This window comes from Lonchura striata, chromosome 7, assembly GCF_046129695.1.
Source record: "Lonchura striata isolate bLonStr1 chromosome 7, bLonStr1.mat, whole genome shotgun sequence".
Lineage (NCBI taxonomy): Eukaryota > Metazoa > Chordata > Aves > Passeriformes > Estrildidae > Lonchura > Lonchura striata.
This window is the reverse complement of record NC_134609.1, coordinates 29980287-29999629: the sequence shown is the minus strand read 5'-3', so window position 1 is coordinate 29999629 and position 19343 is coordinate 29980287. Positions and strand designations below refer to the sequence as shown.

Sequence of the window (19343 nt, the reverse complement as noted above, 5' to 3'; positions counted from 1 at the left end):
GGATTTTGCTGGTGCAGCCACTGCAAATCCTCCTTCCTCCAAAACTCTCCATGGCAGCCAGACTGGGTGCAGCACGTTTGTCCCCAGTCCCTCTCTGAAATAAGTGATATTCCCTTGTTTAACACCAAGGGAGAAGGTCAATTAATTATTTGCAAAGTGCTTTGAGAAAATAAATTGGCCTTCAGCACGGAGAGGCTGATTGTTAGGGGCTGTGATTAGCTGGGTTTGGGATTGTTTGCTCTGAAGCCACTACACTAATTTTGCCCAAAGCCTTCTGTAAACAAGCTGTTTCATGACATTAAGAAGCTTTTCCTACTTAGGACTGATTATAGGTTTGAAGACTAACAGCTCTTAGGTACACTTTCTGTTATAAATGATTGCAACTTTCTACAGTCAAATATTAGCTTTTGCCAAAAGAAAGCCTCTTCCTTCTGAGAAATACGGCCACAGCTGTCAACATGGTTTTTAAAAAAAAATCAACGAAAAAGAGGTAGCTAGGAAAAAGAGATGCTTTTTTGCTTTTTTACTAGAGATAATTTTTTCTAATTTAAACTCATAGCTTGAGGTGTTATTGATATAGTTGAGATAATTAAGCTTTATCCCCACCAGACAGGGCTGTTTGAAGAAGCATTAATACAGGTGCAATGACACATTCATTGGGAGAAATGGCCTGGCTGAGCCTCTCTCCTCAAGCCAGCAAAGTTACCTTGACTTTGGATCTTGACAATTCTGGGAATGGAGCTGAGGACAGGGCCCAGCCCCACTTCTCAGGATCCAGATTTTTATTGAAAGGTGAATCAAGACCTCGTTAAACATCACATTTTGAACAGGGAACGTGGGCAGAGCTACATTCCCAGGAATTCAGGTAGTTTCCATGGATGTTAATGCTGAGCAGCAGCTGATGCTGCCTCTTGCAAATGAATCATTTGAGAAGCATCAGGAGGCAGTTTGGGACAAAAGTCTCATTGTTGGTCAGAGGGGATTCTAGTCAAAACAGGTGAATTTTGTGGCACCCCTGGCTGACTGCAGCTCGTTGACTGATCACAAGTGATGCCTTTTCCTCGGCAGCGATCTGAGAAATAAATCCTCCACCCTATCTTGCATCCCTTGACAAACCCTGGCATAACTAATAACGCTGTCATGGCTCTCAATGTTTCCATTTCTCTTGGTTACCAGGCTGTTGAGATGATGTGCTCTGTTTGCTCACATCTAAGATTGCGTGGCCCAGCTGTGCCAACCCTTGATTCATGAAAAGGGCTGAGCCATCAGTCTCTGTCAGAGGGAGGCTGGAGTCTTGCTTGGCATTATGGATGGCTGCTTGAGGCACGTGTGGGTCTCTACAACTACTGGGTCTAAATCTTGAAGGAGGCAGAAGTTTCTTACATTTAAGGAATGTTAATTCCTGCTCCTCTCTGCTTGGGGTGTTGGCAGCATCAGCTCCCAGCACGGAGGTGCAGGAGAGCTCAGCAGCTCAGGATGTGGGGTTTTTATTAAATTAAAACAAACCCCCCAGCAGGTGGTCTGCAATGTGAAGCTGTCTCCAGTGCTGATGTCTGATCTCATTAGGGACACACAGGGAATCAGCTCGGGGTGTCCCCTCCCAGCACCTCTTGGGCTGACTTGGTGGCCACAGAGGATTTGCAGCCCTGCCTCTGCTAAAGTGAGCTTTGGCCAGTTTCAAAGAAGCACTTTGTCACAAATCATCAAAAATCCACGCTGCAACACTGGGAGGAGGGTTTTATTCAAGGATGAAAAGCTGAATTATCCTGCTGTAAAGTGGAATGGGGGAGAGGGGAAACCAGTAACAATGGAACAGGGGATGTTTGCCTGGATTGTGAGTGTCTCAAGTTTAACCTGCTGTAATGCAGGGTCACTTTCCATTAGCAAAACCCCCTGAAGGGAGAGAAGGGGAAATGTAAAAAGATACTTTACAGTAAAACAATATACTTATTTTACTCCAAGATCAAGGATTCTTTTTTTTTTTCTTCTTTAAAGGAGCTTTTGAAAACCTACCCTTGGTTTTACAGAATATTTTCAACTCCTCCTCTATGGTATGCTTTTCACTAAGTCATTATTTAAAAATTGAGCTGTTGTCATCTTTCTTGCACAGGGCAGAAATGACTCTTCTCCAGATGTAATTATGACTTTGTTCCTTAAATTTGCTTCTATAAGCAGCTGAACTGTTACAGCTACAACCTATACTGGCTGAATTTTATTAATGGAGTCATTCTGCTTTCTGTTTCTTTCAGTTTTGCTCTCCCATATCTCCCAAAGCATTACACTTGCATGTCTTTGTTCATTGGTTTTAAAGGCTTTCCTCAGCTGGGATAATAGAAAAAACATCTATTTCTGGTCATCCAGTTGCAATTCTGGCTATTCTCAGTGGGGCATATATATTTCAAGCTGGGTTGGTGGAGGGATTTAGATACACAATTCCAGATAGTCTTAATGAGAGTAACAGTCCTAATTCCCCACAAAGAATATTAAAAACTGGTCCAGGGTGTACAGAGTGAAACACTGTGATCTTACCTTTAAGTACCTTTGCCTTGTTCTCTTTTTTTTTCTTTTTATTCCTAAATATCATTTGCATCTGTGTTTGTTAAAGTAACTGAGAGCTGCTTTGAGGATGAGGGAGTTGATTTTTGGAGCCCCTGTCTGGTTTGCTTTGCTCTGTTTTCCTGGGGATTGGCTGCACCTGGGTGCACCTTTGGAAGGGAAAGGTTAATTCAAGAGGGAGCTAGAAGAAAGAATTTAGCAAATTGACTCTGTTATTATTCTGATTGCTTTCACTGTTAGACAAGAAGAAGACGCATACTTTTTACTACCTTAATTAACTACCACACAAAAAAAATCCCCACCATACTGTGAATATAATAAGGATTAAGATTTAGTTAGAATATTAAATCCAGACCCACAAGGAAGACACTTTTCATGCAGGAAGGATGTGTTGATTTTATTCCTGAATTTCATCAGGAATCGTGGGGGGTGTTTAAATTCTTTCTCAAGGCAACCTTTTATCATAAAATGCTAAGAAGCATTCATCCCCTTTTCCTAATTTTTGGCTCCATTCTTAGTTTTGTTCATGCATTTCTTTTCCTTCTCTCCTAATCCACATCTTCACAGGGATCCCCCAGGCCTTGTTGGGAGGATGCCACTGGTGGAGTTTCTTTTAGCAGGGAAGTGGTGCAGAGAGGAGAGAAGGTTTTCTCCATTTGCACAACGTGTAAGAAATTTCCTGGAGCTTAATTGTCCATTCTTGAAGGTTTCTGTACTTACACTTGGAAGCCAATACCCATGGAGAGCTAGTCTGGTAGTTAGGAGTAAATGGAGTGTGAATACTCCAGGAGCTCTTCTTTCTCGTGTTCAGATCAATATTCTGAGTTAGAGAGGAGAGATGTGACTTGGAGCCTTCTCCCTTCACTCTGGTCTCTACCCTTCTCCCTTACAGCCCATTTTGACCCCCTTGATGACTCCTGCTGATTTTGGGGAGCCCAGCAGCAGCAAACAGACCCTCCTGGGGACACAGCAGGGTCCCCAAATTGAGCAATTTGACAGTGAAGCTGTTTGGCTTCACAACACACATTTGCTGCACAGACCATTTCTTGATATGAAGGCAAATTATCTCCCACTGTGATGCTGCCATGGATGAGCAGAAACTCTTTCCTCCTTTCCTCTTTCTTCTCTTCTCTGTTTACTGCTGGCCAGTAAACTATTTTAATTTCAAAGGTGATTTAATGAGATAATCTGTTTTCCATTCAGGTTCTTCCTGTGGCTTAGCTCTCCTCCTTTTTTCCCCCTCTATCCATCTTGGCTTGGATTTCCTGGCTGCCTGAGTGAAAGGACTTCCTCCCCTGCTGCTCTGCAGTTACTCAGTGCTACCTGCTGCTTTCTTCATCTTCTCCTACCCCACTGCTTGTTCCTACCTCCTCCCACAGCCACCCTTTGAGTCCATGACCCCACTAATCTGTCCTGGTGTTTTTCCCCCCCTCTCTGTGCCATAGGACATTTTTGTGTGACTGCAGGAATGGGATTGGTCAGGGAACAGGTCCCTGGATAGGCAAGAGCTCTGAAGGGATGCACAGAATTCAGTCTGTCCAGTTTCTCGAGAGCATTTGCATCAAAACTCTTTCCATCAGAGAAAAGAGCTTGGTTGTGACAAAAGATAAGGGAGTTATTTGTGATGTATGAAAAGCACAGAGGAAAACGAGTTCTGTCAGAGAGCAGGAGAGCTTGGATGCTACCCCAGAGTTTGGGAGCTCTCTTGCTTTGACCAGATTTTCTGTAGGGCTGTGAAACTGCTTTGGATGGGGTTCATCTCAATGAATTGAATTAAAAATGAGGTTTGTTTTCTCTGTTTGGGCTGATCTTTAGGGATCCCTCACTAGAGCATCCCCTGAGGAGCTGACTCCTCCTCACTGTATGGGCAGTTACAGAAAGGAGCTCGAGATGTTGTGGTTGGAGTCAATGATCTCAGAGGGCTTTGCCAACCTAAACAATTCTGTGGTTCTGTGCTCCAAGCTCTGAACTGCAGGGAAAGGGAAAAACAGTAAATGCTGTATCTTAATGCCTCTGATTTTCTCAGAAATATTTGAGAGTCAAAAAGAGACATGAGACAGTCGGGTCACTAAAATGCACTGGAGATCATTATTTGGTGGAAAAGAATATTTCTTATCTTTTGTGACTGGATTAAGGATTGGGAAGGTGAACTGAAAACTTCCCACAAGGCAGGACCTGATTTTAGTGAGTGACTTGGAGATAAGGAAGTGTCCAACAGGGAATCATAGAAACACAGATTCATTTAGGTTGGAAAAACCCTTCACGATGATCGAGTCCAACCATCACCCCAGCACTGCCCATCACTAACCCATGTCCCCAAGTGCCACAAATTCTTTAAATCCCTGCAGTGCCATCTCACCCTTTGTCATGGATTGGCTCAAAGGAGAAAAACACTTCTAATCTTCACTCTGTCCTCAACCAAGACATGGCAAAGAGCTGGCAGAGAAAGAATTGTGTTAAATCTGCTTTTAAAAAAGACAACAAGAAAGGTGAAGGAATCTTTTCAAGGGCCTGGAGTGACAGGACAAGAGGAATAGCTTCCCACTGCCAGAGGGCAGGGAGAGATGGGATATTGGGAAAGAATTGTTCCTTGGGAGGGTGGGGAGGGTGCCCGGAGCAGCTGTGGCTGCTCCTGGATCCATGGAAGTGCCCAAGGCCAGGCTGGCCAGGCCTTGGAGCAGCCTGGGAGACTGGAAGGTGTCCCTGCCATGGCAGGGGTGGCACTGGATGCTCTTAAGATACATTTCAATTGGAAGTGTTCCAGGATTCCAGGATCTGAAATTGTTTAAACCTCATCAGAGTCATTGTTATGGATTCAGTGGTGGCTGTGATGAAAACCAAGGCCTAACAAGTTTTGGGATCAGGGTTTTGGCCCCTCTCCAGTGGAGTGGTTGCCTCAGAAGCATCTCCCACCCCCAGCATTTCCAGTGCCCCGTTCTGGCTCTGTGCACAGCCACAGCTGGAGCCAGCACCCAAAGGGTTCAGCACAAAGCTTTGCCATGACAGTTTTTGATGGGAAGGGCATTGCTCAGCCCTACAACTCCAGGATCCTTCCATGCCAATAAAAATTACATGGATTAGAGAGCTGAGGAAAAAAAAAATTCCCATGTTATAGGATTGGTTTTTTTGTTTTTGCCAGGAACACCAATGCTGTTGGGAAGCAGGAAGAGGAGCAGCACAACAACCCCTGGCTCCCTTCCAGATGCAGCCCCCAGAGAAACCATTGCTGCTGCTCCTGATGGCTCATCCAACTGGGCAGATCCCTCCAAAGACACCTCCAAATCCAAAGAGATCCAAGCACAGGCTGTCCTGAAACCAAAAATGTCCTTCTCCAGCAGCGTGTGCAACATAACGGCGTCATCAAGGATCCTCTGGGAGGAAAATGTTCATGGGCAAAAGCAGCTCCTAAAAAGTAAGGTACAAATCCTACTGTGGTTGTCAGGAATATGGTTTCAATAATAAGATGAGATCAGTCTCAAAGAAAAAAAAAGTGAAATAATGGAAAGTCAGGCCGTTCTTGTCCAGCTTTAAGTGCTGAGCGTGAGTCATCTGGTGAGAGATCAATCAGCTGATCTGACTGTATACATTGCTATGGTTAATAGAAAACAAGATTAAAATGACCAAGATAGGCTTAGATTCACAAGAAAATCTCAAAAAAGCATTAAAATTGCAAAGTCAAGCAGCCCCAGCCTAACCTAGTAATACCAGCAGTGAGATTTTTACAACTCTGTTCTGATACCTTTCTTTCACTCCTTCAACCTTTTTTTTTGACACAACTATCTGAACTATGATTATTAACAAGACTTCAGTGTGTAAAACATAATTTCTTTGGGTTCAGCTATGTCTGGGATGTCTTACTTCCAACATTAATCCTCACAGCTAAAATGCAGATGACACCAGCAGCTGTATTCATGCACCAGGTATTTTTTTGCAGAAAGCAACTGAGATTAATTTGGATTTAGTATCCATATGTTTGTGAGAAACTTATTCCTTAAAAATGTTGTAATGGTCGTGGAACCTTTTTTTCTTGCAGCTGTTTTTTTCTGAACAGAGTGTTTTGCAGGCAGGTAGGCAAAATTTGTCATCGCTGAGCATAAAGCTGCTGAATGTCAGACATTTGGAAGCCTAAATGCTGTTTTCAGTGCCTGAGGTTAAATCATGGCATTCCCCTAACTGAAAGCAACTTTGTTTTACAAAAGTGAAGCATCCACTGAGATCTGGCAAAGCCCAACTTAATCCACACCTCTGTAAACCTGGCTTAGGGAGGAATTTAATTTCATGTTCACAGGTTTCAAGGTTTATTCCAAAATGTTGGTGAGAACAGTGTTAGGGAGGAAATACATTTCAGATTTTTATAAGGCAAATGTACCCAACGCAGATCTTTTTAATATGTTTTTTTAAGTACAATATAATATGTACAATATGTCATAAAGAGGAAAATATTTTAAGTTTATTGTAACCAAAAATTGAAATAAAACAGTAACGGGCTTTATTCCCAGATATTTAGTTCTAGAAATCAAATTATTTGGCAAGAAAGGAGCACTCTAGTGTGACTTTTCAAACAGTTCATATGGAGCCCTTCCGAAGTTCCTTTGTTATTTTGGATTTGTTCTGTCCTCTGAATGAGAATCTGATTTTTGAGCACACAGCCTCTTTTGGTCCTAATTTGTGCAGGGAATATCAGTCAGTGAGCATTAAAACTTAATTATAAGCGTAGAAAATAATATCTTTTTCTTAATGTCAATTGACAGCTTTCATAATAATGCCCTATAATACACAATAACCTTTTGTTGATTTTTTTTTAATGGAGCTTTTCCAATGGCTAACAGATCTGTAGGAGTGACAGAAAGTAAACTGGATTAAAAACAAAGGAAAAAAAAAAAGCCAGTGGTGCTGATGAAAGGCTCAGTGTGGTGAAAGGGAAATGATTTGTGGTTAAAACCCATAGCAATCTGGTATTTTCTGCAATAAATTGGAATGAATTCCAACTGCAGGTCACAGCAAGATATCCCTGGCTTTCCATGGCACAAATTTTGGGAAGCACCAGCAAAGAGAGTTGAGTGTCCTGGAGTTTTAATTGTGATTTCCTCCCATGTGAGGTCTGGATAATGTGAGAGACACTCCGGGTGTCACAGGGCAGCCACCATTAGATCTGATCTCCTCTGCCTAATGAGGCCTATTAATAACAGCCTGGCTTTCTTATTTCAGGAATTGCCCTCTCTGTCTAATGAGGTGGAGAATCCAATAAAAAATTAGCCATGCACTCCTAACAAACTTTTAAATCTCTCCAAGGCAATTCTGAATCCCCGGCTCCGAGGGACAGAACGAAGGAGCTCGAGGCACAGGACCAGCGGGGAGGCAGGAGGGTGACACTGCCCAGGGTGACACTGCCCACGGTGACACTGCCCACGGTGACACTGCCCAGGGCCCTCTCTCCAGGTGTGACCTGGGAGAAAAACCTGCTCACCTGGCCAGGATCCAGCTCCCAGCTGGAGCAAACTCCAGCAGTCCCACTGACACTGCGGGTAAAGCATCTTTTTTCTCCCCTTTTTCCCCTTTTTTCCTGCTAATTTTCCTTTCCCCCCCCTTTTTTCCCTTTTCTCCCCTTTTCCCCCATGGATGGTGATTGCTTCCTGGGAACTTGTTAAGGGCAGAAGTTCACATTCCTTGAGTTTTTCCCTTTCTAGTGAAGTTTTGGCAGTTTGTATGCACTGCCAGAACTTGCTTGGTTGTCTGGTTGTCCAGGCTCTTTGTTCTGAGCTGCAGCTGCTGTTCCTGTGGCGAAGCTTGTTAAGAGTTTGGGAATTTACAAATTCCCAGTTTCCCAAGTGCCTGGCACTTCCAGCACCAGCTGTAGCTGTGGACATGGCCCAGGCTGGTACCAGCAGCTGATGGACTTCCCTGCCTTTTCCTCCTGCACATGCTGCAGACCCACCTCTGCTCCTTTCCTCTGTCTTAAGACATTCCTAAATGTTGAAGCAGCCTTTGACTGGGAAGTGTTTTCTTTCTGGATCAGCCATGGAGCGATCTGACAATCTAAATAAACAGGAAAGCTTGTGAACTGTCAGTGACGAGTTGCTTCGGTGATGGGGTGAGAAAAGGAAACAGGCAAAACATCAAGAACTTGAATTTGGATGTAAAAATATGTAATTTGAAACATAGAGATGTATAAACTTGACAGGACGAGGGGGAATGGCTTCCCATTGCCAGAGGGCAGGGATGGATGGGATATTGGGCAGGAATTGTTCCCTGGGAGGGTGGGCAGCCCTGGCACAGGTGCCAAGAGCAGCTGGCTGCCCCTGGATCCCTGGCAGTGCCCAAAGCCAGGTTGAAAGGGTTTGGAGCATCCTGGGACAGTGGGAGGTGTCCCTGCCCATGGCAGGGGGTGGAATGAGCTTTGAAGTCCTTTCCAACCCAAACCCAGACTCATTTTCATCACTTTAACCATCTCTAACCAAACTCAGCCCTATGCCCATCACAACTTTTCCTCCCTTCGACTCAGGAGGGCACAAAGCAGCTTCTCTGTTCCTGCAGGAAGCCCTGGAGATCCACAACCCTGAGTTCATCTCCCGCTCCCAGAAGAGGCTGAGGAGGCTGGAGCTGATGGTGCAGCTGAGGAGGGCCCAGCACAGGGAGGCTCCCCCAGGCACCCCTCGAGCTCTGGCTCCCAAGCTCTCCACCTCCACTTCCAGCAAGAAGAAGCAATTCACCATCCCTGACCCGCTCAGTGGTGAGTTGTGAGCAGCAGCAGGTCCGTGGCTGCCTTTGGAAGTCGTGGATGGAATTTCCAAATGAAACTGGGGAGAAACAGGAGAGGTGCTGCTCCCGGTTCACTCTCCAGCATCGGTGCAGATGCTCCTGGCAGGAATTCCCAGCAGCTCAGAGATGGGTCAGTGGGGATGAGGAATTTCCTGTGCTCTGTGGCAGCTCCTTGGGGACTTTTTGTCATTGTCACACGCAGTTGTGTTCTTCAGTTGCTGCTGCTCATGGGGACATGGCAATAAATGACATTTCATCCTCTCCCAGCTGACAGAATGACCAGTCTGGGGACAGGTGGGATTTGGGAAGGAGCCCCAGCTGCAGGTGTGGATCTGCCACTTGTGTCAGAAATCCCAGAGCTGGGGAAGAGCTCTGGTCTGCACAGCCCTGCTGCATCAAGGCATGAAAACTCTGTGATTTCCTAATTAAAGCTGATTAGGTTGTGGCAAACAGCCTCAACCCCCCATGAGGGAAACCCTTCTCTCCCTCACAGCCCACACAACACCTCTGTAAATGTTATCTAAGCTCAAGATGTAAAACAAATTGCTTTTCTTTTTATTTTCTTTTTTCTTTTTTCTTTTTTCTTTTTTCTTTTTTTTTTTTAATTGCCATCTGGATGTTCATTAACTCAGTTGACTAAAGAACAAAGATTTATTTGATTGATTGGCGTTCCTCTTTACATCTTGGTTTTAAATCTGTGGCTGCTTGAAGATACATTATTCTGCTGAAAAGTAAATTAATTGAAAAGATTAAACAAACTAACAAAGACACCTGGAAGATGCAGGGAAGGGAATATTTGATGTCCTCAACCCAGGGAAACACAAACAGGGTTTTTTGGCTGCCTGGGGAATGCAGGAGAAGTGGGTGCAGCCCCATTTCAGGGCTCTTGGAATTTCCTGGAGAATTCCAACTTCCTACTGGGTCTTTACAGTGAGAGCTAAATAAACATAAGGAAACACAGCACAAAGCATGAATTCTATCTTAAAGGCTGAATAGAATGAATTCACCATTTCCATGATCCAAGTTAATTTACCTGGAATCAGATCTCTCAGGGCTGTGCAGTGTGAGGACTCTGTGAGCTCTGCCAGCAGCACGCCAGGAGTTTGTCATCTCTCTTAGAGGAAGTGGTAAAAATCTCCCACTTCTGTCTGAACATCTTTAAAAATCCCCCAAACCACTCCGCAAATAATTTATGAAACAAAATATGAAAGGCTAAGCCTACTTCTCCTCAAATAATAATGAAGTTTTAAACTTTATGCTTGTTTAATGAGTAATAAAATCATAATATTGAAATATATTCATTAATTATTGAAGTTAACAACTATTTCCATCTTTTAGTGGTTGGTCATTAAAGGTAAATTTGCCTAGAGAGAATCTTTGGTTTCTGTAGCTTATCTTAATAACTATTTGTGCTCTGTAATGTGGACTTTTTATTTAATTACACAATACTACTTAAACTTATGAAGAAGGTAAAGAAGAAGAACTAGTTTCTGTCTTAAAACTTCTGTCTTGTTTTATATATATATTACTATATTCTAAAAATTTAAACTCTACGTTTTCTACTAGGTGATTTTACACACTTCTATTCAAACGACACACGCATAATCTCAGTTCTATTATTCAATTTTGGAAGCCTTCTCCATGGCCTCAGGTCAAATGCAGAGTTCTCTTGGGGGTTAGTTGAGATAGTCCAAAATTGCCAGCAGCCAGGGTTCCACCACCCACCCAGGAGGGTGGCCCAGGATGGGGAGAGGTGGGTGCCTGCTTTTATTCAGGTGGAAATGGGGCCTAAACTGCAGCCCAAGGTGTTTTGATCAGTTTGCTGAAGTAAGTTTAGTACATGTACTTCTCTCTACTTTTGCAACTTTGATTCCATTAAAATATTTTACACCCAGAGAGCAAAGACCTGCAGAGATTTTTCTCTCTCCCAGAGAGATTATTCTATAAGCCTAAAACATCTTTATTGATAACATGAAATTATTGACTAGCAGGGTTTCCCTGTGTTTTGACAGTGTTGTTACAACTTCAGTTTCTTGTCGGAGAAAGAAATAATTGGCATTCAGCATAATTTCCATATAAATACCAACATCTGTGCAGTTCCCATTTACCTTCCCATCCTCAAAACCCTGAGTTGTTTGCCACTTTTTAATTGTCCTTCACGAGCGGGGTTTTACAAAACGCTGCAAGTAATCTGAGGAAAATGAAAATGTTTATCCTGCACGAGGTTTTATCATCACGAGGGCTCTTTGGAAGCACAGAACCTGCACAGAACTCTCAGGCAGCCTTTGTGCTGGGTAATGGGCACCGCTAAATTTTGAGCGTGCTAATTAGTCCAAGATAGACAACTCTGCTGTTGACTGTGTCGAACAAATTAGAGATCCCACTGTGACGAGCTGAATAGAAACAATGTTCAAATAACTGCATTTAAATCTCCAAAACCGTAATGTAATTACTGCAGTGACAGGACTACCAGCTGTTTATGGCCCTTTAAATCTGCATAATGAACAGCCCTGTGATCTTGGTGTGCACAGGCACTTTGGGAGGTTGGACGCAATTTCTCAGGCACGTTTGGGGTTTTTGCCCACCTTGCCTTTTCCTGTCCTTGGAGGGGTTGGTTGTTCTTTGGGATTGGCCAGAGGAGCTGAAGGTTACCCTTCAACCCCACCCTGGAGCCTGCTGAGCTCCTCTGGGTTTGCATCCAAACCCTCGATCTTGGGTAATATCTTGGAAATAATTTATATCCCCTCAGTTGTGCTTCCAAACCTGTCCCAAAAGTGTTTTTGGAACTGGAGGATGAGGATTGTCACTGTTGAGTGAGGAAGGACACAGACTCACCAGAAGGCTGGTTTGCACAGCATCTCACTTTGCTTTGAAACCCCCTCTTTTATAGGGATTAGACTGTTTTCTATACAGTTTTATATAGACTGTGCTGATACCGACAGACCACATTGGTCAGTCAATCAATACAAGTCACCTGATTGCTAATTAACAAAAACACCTTTCTGATAAACAATCTTTGGGGAAAACCAGGAAAACAGAGAGTAGGAAAACAATGCCTGCAGGCTGTTTAGAATAACAAGCTATCATTCTTTATCTTCAACTCCCTAAATTCTCACAAGCCAATCCTGGGAAAACGTATCGAGTTTTCTCCCTCTCTGACCAGGCTGTCACATCCACAAGGATTGGGGATTTTTTTTTTATTTTCCAGGGCTGGGTTTCTCCAGCAGTCCTGTGCTGGGGAGGTTTTTGTTTGGACTGAGGGAGGAGAAGGTGGCAATCAGAGAAATTTGCAATAATCCTGTGGCCTTCACATTGGTGCTCAGCTGTCCCTTTATTTGGGTCATTTATTTCGGGTCATTTCCCAGTTCTCTTTTCCCCATTCAAACTTTTAATAGTGGCACTCATTCTTTTGGCTTTTTTTGGCTGGCAGCTCTGAATAAAGTCTAAGCTGCAGTCAGGTAATGGAATTGGGAAGAGGAATTATCTGTTTTGAAGATATTATTAAACTAATATCAACTCTGCCACACCTTCATCAAAAGCTGCTGATTTTTTGAGGGAAAAAAAGTTTTTAGGATGATATGCTCTAATGCTCTAATGATACTGGAAAGATTTAAGAAGGCCAGGTGAGATGCAAATATTTTTGTTTTTCTGGATAAAATCCATGAATATTTAAGTATAATTTGGATAGAAAGGACTGAAATCTCCAGCAACATTCTCAAAATTATTCTAATATGAAAATGTTTCCACAAACCTCTCAACTTTACAGCTTTCTAGACATATTAGTAATGTTCTCCAGAAAAAAAATGAAATATTGAGGAGGGTCAGAAGTCTCAGTAGTAGTAGGAGAGACCTGAACAGCTGGAGAATCTGGGAACCACCTTCCTATGGGTGCTGTTGGGGCAAGGAGCACTTGTGAGCTTTAGGATTTCTGTGGGGTGAGTAGGAGCCAGGCAGCCTTACCCTGAACCCTTAACTCGGGGGTTATTGCATTTTGTGTAAATAACACCAAAACCTCATGTGCAGGCTGCAGCTGGAGCAGTTCAGTGCATGAAGTCACTGACAGGGGATGTGCAAAGTTTGGGCAGCACCCCTGGGTGTAGGCACTGCTTTACATCCCCTGGATGAATTCCCAGGAAAATCCCATGGGCACGAGGAGCTCAGCATCACATCCACATCTATCTTAGATTCAAGGCTAATTTATTTTTTAGGGGACTGCTGATTTTAAAAAACCCCCGTGCTTAAAAAAGTGTTCTGTATCCTAGGATTTCTCTGTGCAAATGGGTTTTTGGTGAATTATTTTTTCAGTTCAGTAAAAGAGCAGTTAAATCAGAGTCTCACCACCAGCAGTGCTTTGCTTTTCACACATCCTCAAAGGCACACTTTAGCTCCTACCAAACTTTCAGAATTCACATTCATGTTAGAAGAAACTGTATCTATATTGTGTATACTTTGATAAATATTGCCACTGTTTAAGTGCTCCAGTGATTTAGTGGTAAATAGGAAGTCAGGGGCTGGTTCCGACACAATCATTTTATCTGTTCTCTGTCTAAATATTTACTGACTTCCCAAGTAGGAGAGTTACTCATCCTCTTGGAGGTGCAGTTTAGCATTAATTAAAATATATTACAGGGACGACCCATTTGCATTCATTTACAGCTTGTGAGTGCCAGAAAGTCAGGAGTTTCACAAGGTGTGAATAAAACACCAACGAGGTGACTCCTCTCTGTCTAAAGCTGTATTTAACTGTGCTGCATCCCTGGCAGTGCTGAAGGTCTGCTCTGAAATCCCTTCTCCAAAATTCATCCAAAGCTATGAAATCTGGTAAGGAGCTTTGATAAGGAACAGCTGAAACATAATTTAGAGGGGAATTGTCTACCTCGTGGCCCATTTGATCTTTGCTTGGTAGGAAAGGAAAGAGCTTTAAGTCAGGTCTCCAGGATGAGCTCGAGGTTATTTCAGCTCTGTTTGCTGCTCTCCCCCTCTGAAATGAGCTTTCTTCTCAGTGTAGAGGATTAACAACTATTTAAATGCACACTTGACTTTTACTTTCTCATTTCTAGCAATTTTTTTATATTTACTTCTCATTTCACTTTTGAATCCTAATCCTACAATCCAGCAAGGATTAGCCTCAATGTTTGCATGTGATTTTCTTTTTTTTTCTGTTAAACAGCCAGCTGGGAAGTGCTACAGGAATGCTTGGCCATGAGAATTAACCTCGTGGCTCCACACTGCTTCACAAAGGGCATTTCCATAACCAAGGTGGATTTATTATTTTCTTGGAGGATTTTCCCGAGTCTCTTTTGAGTCCATCCCTTCAAAGCCCTGCAGAGCACATATCTTGTCCAGAAGGGTCTGATGCCCTTCTGTGGCAGCAGGAGAGGATTATTCTGGAGCAACAGCACCTGCGCAGCTCCCAGCCTCTGTGCTGCTTCCCAGAAATTGAAAATAGAGACCACCCTGGCTGAGGGACTTGCAGGAGAAATACATTTTATCAGTTTATCATGCTGTATATGGGATAGGAAGTGGGTCTGCAAATCCCTGGATGAGGTTTTTCCTGTTCTGGTGGCTACACACAAAGGTCTGGAATGCTCAATTGTCATCATGCCCCATCCCTGGAGGAGTTCAAAGCCAGGTTGAAGGGGCTTGGAGCAACCTGGGATAGTGGAAGGTGTCCCTGGGTCACAAACAATCTTCTCTCTGCACTTTCAGAGTTATTTGGACAGCAGTAGCATCCAAGTGTTTATTCCTTTTAAGTGAATCAACATGCAAATGAGCGTTAGAACACTAATAAATAAAAGACAAATTATGTTTTCCTAGCAAATCGAGCATGTGGCTGGTGTGTGCTGAAGATTTAACAAGGATGATTAAGTGTAGACAAGTGCTGAGGGGGGAAAGGCAGTCCTGAGGCACAGGAGGCTTCAGAGCCTCCCTCCCTTTGATTTTGATTGGAAGGATGGAAAATCTCTGCTATGAGGAATGGCTGAGAGATTTGGGATTGTTCAGCCTGGAAAAGGCTCCAGGGAGAGCTCAGAGCTCTGCCAGGGCCTGGAGGGGCTCCAGGAGAGCTGAAGAGGGATGGGGACAAGGGATGGAGGGACAGGACACAGGGAATGGCTCCCACTGCCAGAGGGCAGGGATGGGTGGGAGATTGGGAATTAGGAATTCCCAATTCCTAATTCCCACCTGGGAGGGTGGAGAGGGGCTGGGATGGATTTCCCAGAGCAGCTGTGGCTGCCCCTGGATCCTGGCAGTGCCCAAGGCCAGGCTGGGCACTGGGACAGTGGGAGGTGTCCCTGCCATGGCCGGGGTGGGAATGGGATGGGCTTCGTGGTCCATCCCAACCCAAACCATTTTGTGATTCCATGAATTTTACACAGAGATACAACAGTAATCTCATTTATTTCTTGGCTTCCCACTTTGTACAAATATCCTCCCTTCCCTTTCAGGGCTCATTTTTGCAAGGAAAATGTTAAAATCTCCTTTTCCTGAGACCCACTAATTGCTCAGATCAGATATTATTTTCCTGTATCCTGGGAAATGCTGATTGGAATTATCACAGATCTCTTCATACTTGATCAGAAGGAGTAATGTGATTTTCCTCCTTCTAAAGCTCAGATAATTATCCACAGCCCTGCAAAACAGGTGTAAATTGAATCAGAAATGGCTGTGCCAGGGCAGGCTCCTGACACACTGAGGAGCAGCCAGGGTGCAGCTGCTTGCAGGAACCTGTGAGGAAGTTTTGGAGATTTGGATCTGGCTTTAAGCATTGAAAACTTTAACCAGAAATGACAAATTGTGGCTCCATGGGATATGACATCTGAGATGTCAGTAAAAGCAGATCCCTCCAGTAGTAACTTTATTTTCTCTCTGCCAGATAACCTCTTCAAACCAAAGGAGAGAGTCATTCCTGAGAAGGAGATGCACATGAGATCTAAAAGGTACAAATCCCTCTGCTTTGGAGTTTGTCCATGAATTTTTCTCTGCTCTATCACCTCAGGTTTGGGCAGCCCTGCCCTTTGAACACCATGGGGCAGCCACAGCATAAAAACCAAACCCTTGGCAGGTCCCTCATGTTGAACACCCATAAAAGGAAGCAGTGAGGTCACTTTGGGTATTTTATGGCACAGAGGATGGGAATGACAGCAAATCATGAGGAATGTGGTATCTGATCTTTAGCTGCATTGCACTTCATGTAAGGGAAGCTGCAGAAGGCACCATGAGGAATTAATCTCTGTTTTCAAATATGTCCCAATCCTGTTCTCCAAAATACAATCCCCAGCTAAAACAGGCTGCTTCAAGAACCTGGAATTGCAAAATATTATGAGGAGAACCAAGAACTAAAGAGGCTTTGTGCTCATGCTGATGCCTCAGGTTTTAGCTTTTATTTTTTCACATTCTGTGCTGCTTTAGTGTGTGGGTCTGGGATTTATACCAGGGGATGCTGAGCTCTCTGCACAGAGCAGGGAGACAAAACAATTCCTGCTCCAGCTGGGCACCAAGGACAAATGATCCAAACCTCAGCCCAGGAGCACAAACAGCGTGGGCTGGAGAGAGAAAATCCAGCAGGGTGGGACTGATGGGCTGGAGCTGGAATGGGACAATGAACTCCAAGGTGCCAGTGGAGCAGAACTGATCCCAGGGAGAGCCCCGGGAGCGCTCGTGCATTTTGGGACCATTTTGGGTCATTTGGGTGCAGCCCTGGCTGGGCTCTGGTGCTGCCCAAGGTGGATCCATGAGGAGATCCTGGAATAAATCCCTGCTTTGTTCTGTGACTCTGCCCAGCCTCTGCTCTAGGGCAGCCTCACAAGGCATCAGTGCAAAACCAGGATTGTTCTGCTTTCTTTTCCAAATCCTGGGACTTTTATCACTGATTTTAATGGGAAAAGATCAGAAGTCACTTTTTTAATGTTACTTTTAGATTGGAAAGATTGTGTTGTCCTTGGTAAAAAGCGTTCCTAATGACAGTGGAAAAATGCAAACAGTTTGCGGACTTATAATGATGTTTTTCTTGTATTTTAGAAAATTATTTGAAAGTGATTGCTTGATACTAATTGTGTGACATAAATACAAAAAAAAAAAAAGTATACAGCCCAGATTCTGGTTGGAATTTTGTTGCTAGGAATTGAAACCAAGTTCACTGAGCTCATTAGAAGCTACTGTTTTGAAATTAACTCATCCCATCTCTTTCTTTACTTTTTATATTCCAAAATCAGAATTTTCAGCAAGATTTGAAAACCAGCCAGATTTTATATCAAACTATGACTATTAATAATTTATCATTCCCATGCCATAAATCAAATTTAAATACTTAGAGATGCCCATTACAAGTACTGCATGGAAGGCAAACATTCCCTACAGGAAAAATTAATTATTTGTGAGCCCCGGGGATGACATGAACTCTGCTTTCTGAATTCCTGACAGGATTTATGACAATTTACCTGAGGTTAAAAAGAAACAAGAGGAGAAACAGAAGCGGATCATCATCCAGAGTAACAGGCTGCGTGTGGAGATGTTTAAAAAGGTGAGGATTTCCTGTTGTTTCTGAGCAAATGGACACATTAAATTTGAAATCTGGGATGCCAACTCCACCTCACCTCCTGTATCACTAAACATTTCTATCACCTGATGGATTTTAACAGTATTTTAAAGCACTTTTGTATTTTTTTTCTCTAGCAATTACTGGACCAGCTCCTTCACAGAAACACAGAGTGACAAAGGAGCCTCTTTCTCATCATCCTAATTGGATCTTGAATGCCTTTGACTTCTAGATAAGCCATAAAATTAACTGTTATCTCAATTACCTGGAGGTATTTTTCTTATCTTGGCTCTTTATATAAAGAAAGATCATTTATGTTTCAATTGAAATTTTAAGGCAACTTTCAAGTAATCAAAAACAGCCTAAAAGGGAGCACAGCTGTCCCAGAGCATCACCTTTTGGTCATTTTACCCAGAGGAAATGATTTTAAGAATTTTTAATGCAAATACTGCATTACAGGGGTATTATTTATCTTAATCCTTTTTTTAAAAAGTACACTTCTCTGTAGCAATAGCCCAGTGTTTATAAGACGTGTAAAACTTATTTCTCTGAAGTATTTTCTTAATTGATTTCCTGTGAGTTAAATCCTTGAAGAAAACTCTTATTTGTTATGTTTAGGAACCAGTTGAAATAGCATTACCACATCATCAGAGCAACAGCAGTTTCACATTAATACTTAACATTCCAAAGGGGACCAATATTTCAACTTTCTGAAGAACTCCATTCCTATTCATAGAGTGAAACAACCTAGCGAGCTCTCCCATTAAAAAACAATATTTAAATATTTGTTTATAACACTTTTTTTCACGTTTTTCATTGTAACTTACGTTTTACTCCACTTCTGTGAGCACAAAGTGTTTCTAGAAATGGCAGATGAAGGAGTGGTGCCAAGAAGGATGTTTGCATCAAGACGTGCAGAACTCAAACCAGCTGTCACGTTTCCTCCAAAAAAATATTTAAATCTTTATTTGTACACGTTGGAAGTAAAAACAAGCAGCTCACAAACCAATGGAGTTTATTTATGGAATAAAGCATGAGGATAATATTGATCCAAGTGCTGTGTTTTTATTTGGTGCTGTTAAATAAAACACAATTATTGAAACTGCCTGAGAAGTTGTGCCTTTGTACCCACAAATCCCATGGGAAAAAAAAACACTGCCCCTAAAAATCACTGCAAGTGTTAAATTTTGCTGCAGAGAGTTTGAGATGGGGTTTGAATGAGGCTGGAATTTGGCCTTTGATGGTTCTGCTTTGTTTTCCTAATCCAGGCTGAGATGCAAGGTCAGGATTTTTTGGAAGAGGGATGTTTGTGAGCCACTGGGATAACCTCCAGCTGGGTGACCTGTGCTGGACACAGGGACCTGGGGTGTTTTGTGCTCTGTTTCTGTTGGATTATTTTGCCTTTTTGTGTTTCAGCTTCCCAGTTAATGTAGGAATAACAATGGTAATTTTTGCTTGCCGAGAAGACGGAGATCTGTTGAACAAATATATT

General features: G+C 43.0%; 1 protein-coding gene across 1 annotated transcript in view; it reads left to right on the top strand.

The window, feature by feature from the left end:
• Window positions 1-18953, top strand: part of C7H10orf90 (chromosome 7 C10orf90 homolog) — a 59849-nt gene extending 40896 nt beyond the window's left edge. The window contains exons 4-9 of the mRNA XM_031505288.2: window positions 5696-5968; window positions 7849-8081; window positions 9091-9286; window positions 16190-16253; window positions 17737-17836; window positions 17989-18953. Coding sequence (XP_031361148.2) covers window positions 5696-5968; window positions 7849-8081; window positions 9091-9286; window positions 16190-16253; window positions 17737-17836; window positions 17989-18027 — 905 coding nt within the window. The 3' untranslated portion in view covers window positions 18028-18953. The remainder of the gene's footprint in view (window positions 1-5695; window positions 5969-7848; window positions 8082-9090; window positions 9287-16189; window positions 16254-17736; window positions 17837-17988) is intronic.
• The last annotated feature ends 390 nt before the right edge of the window (window positions 18954-19343 follow it).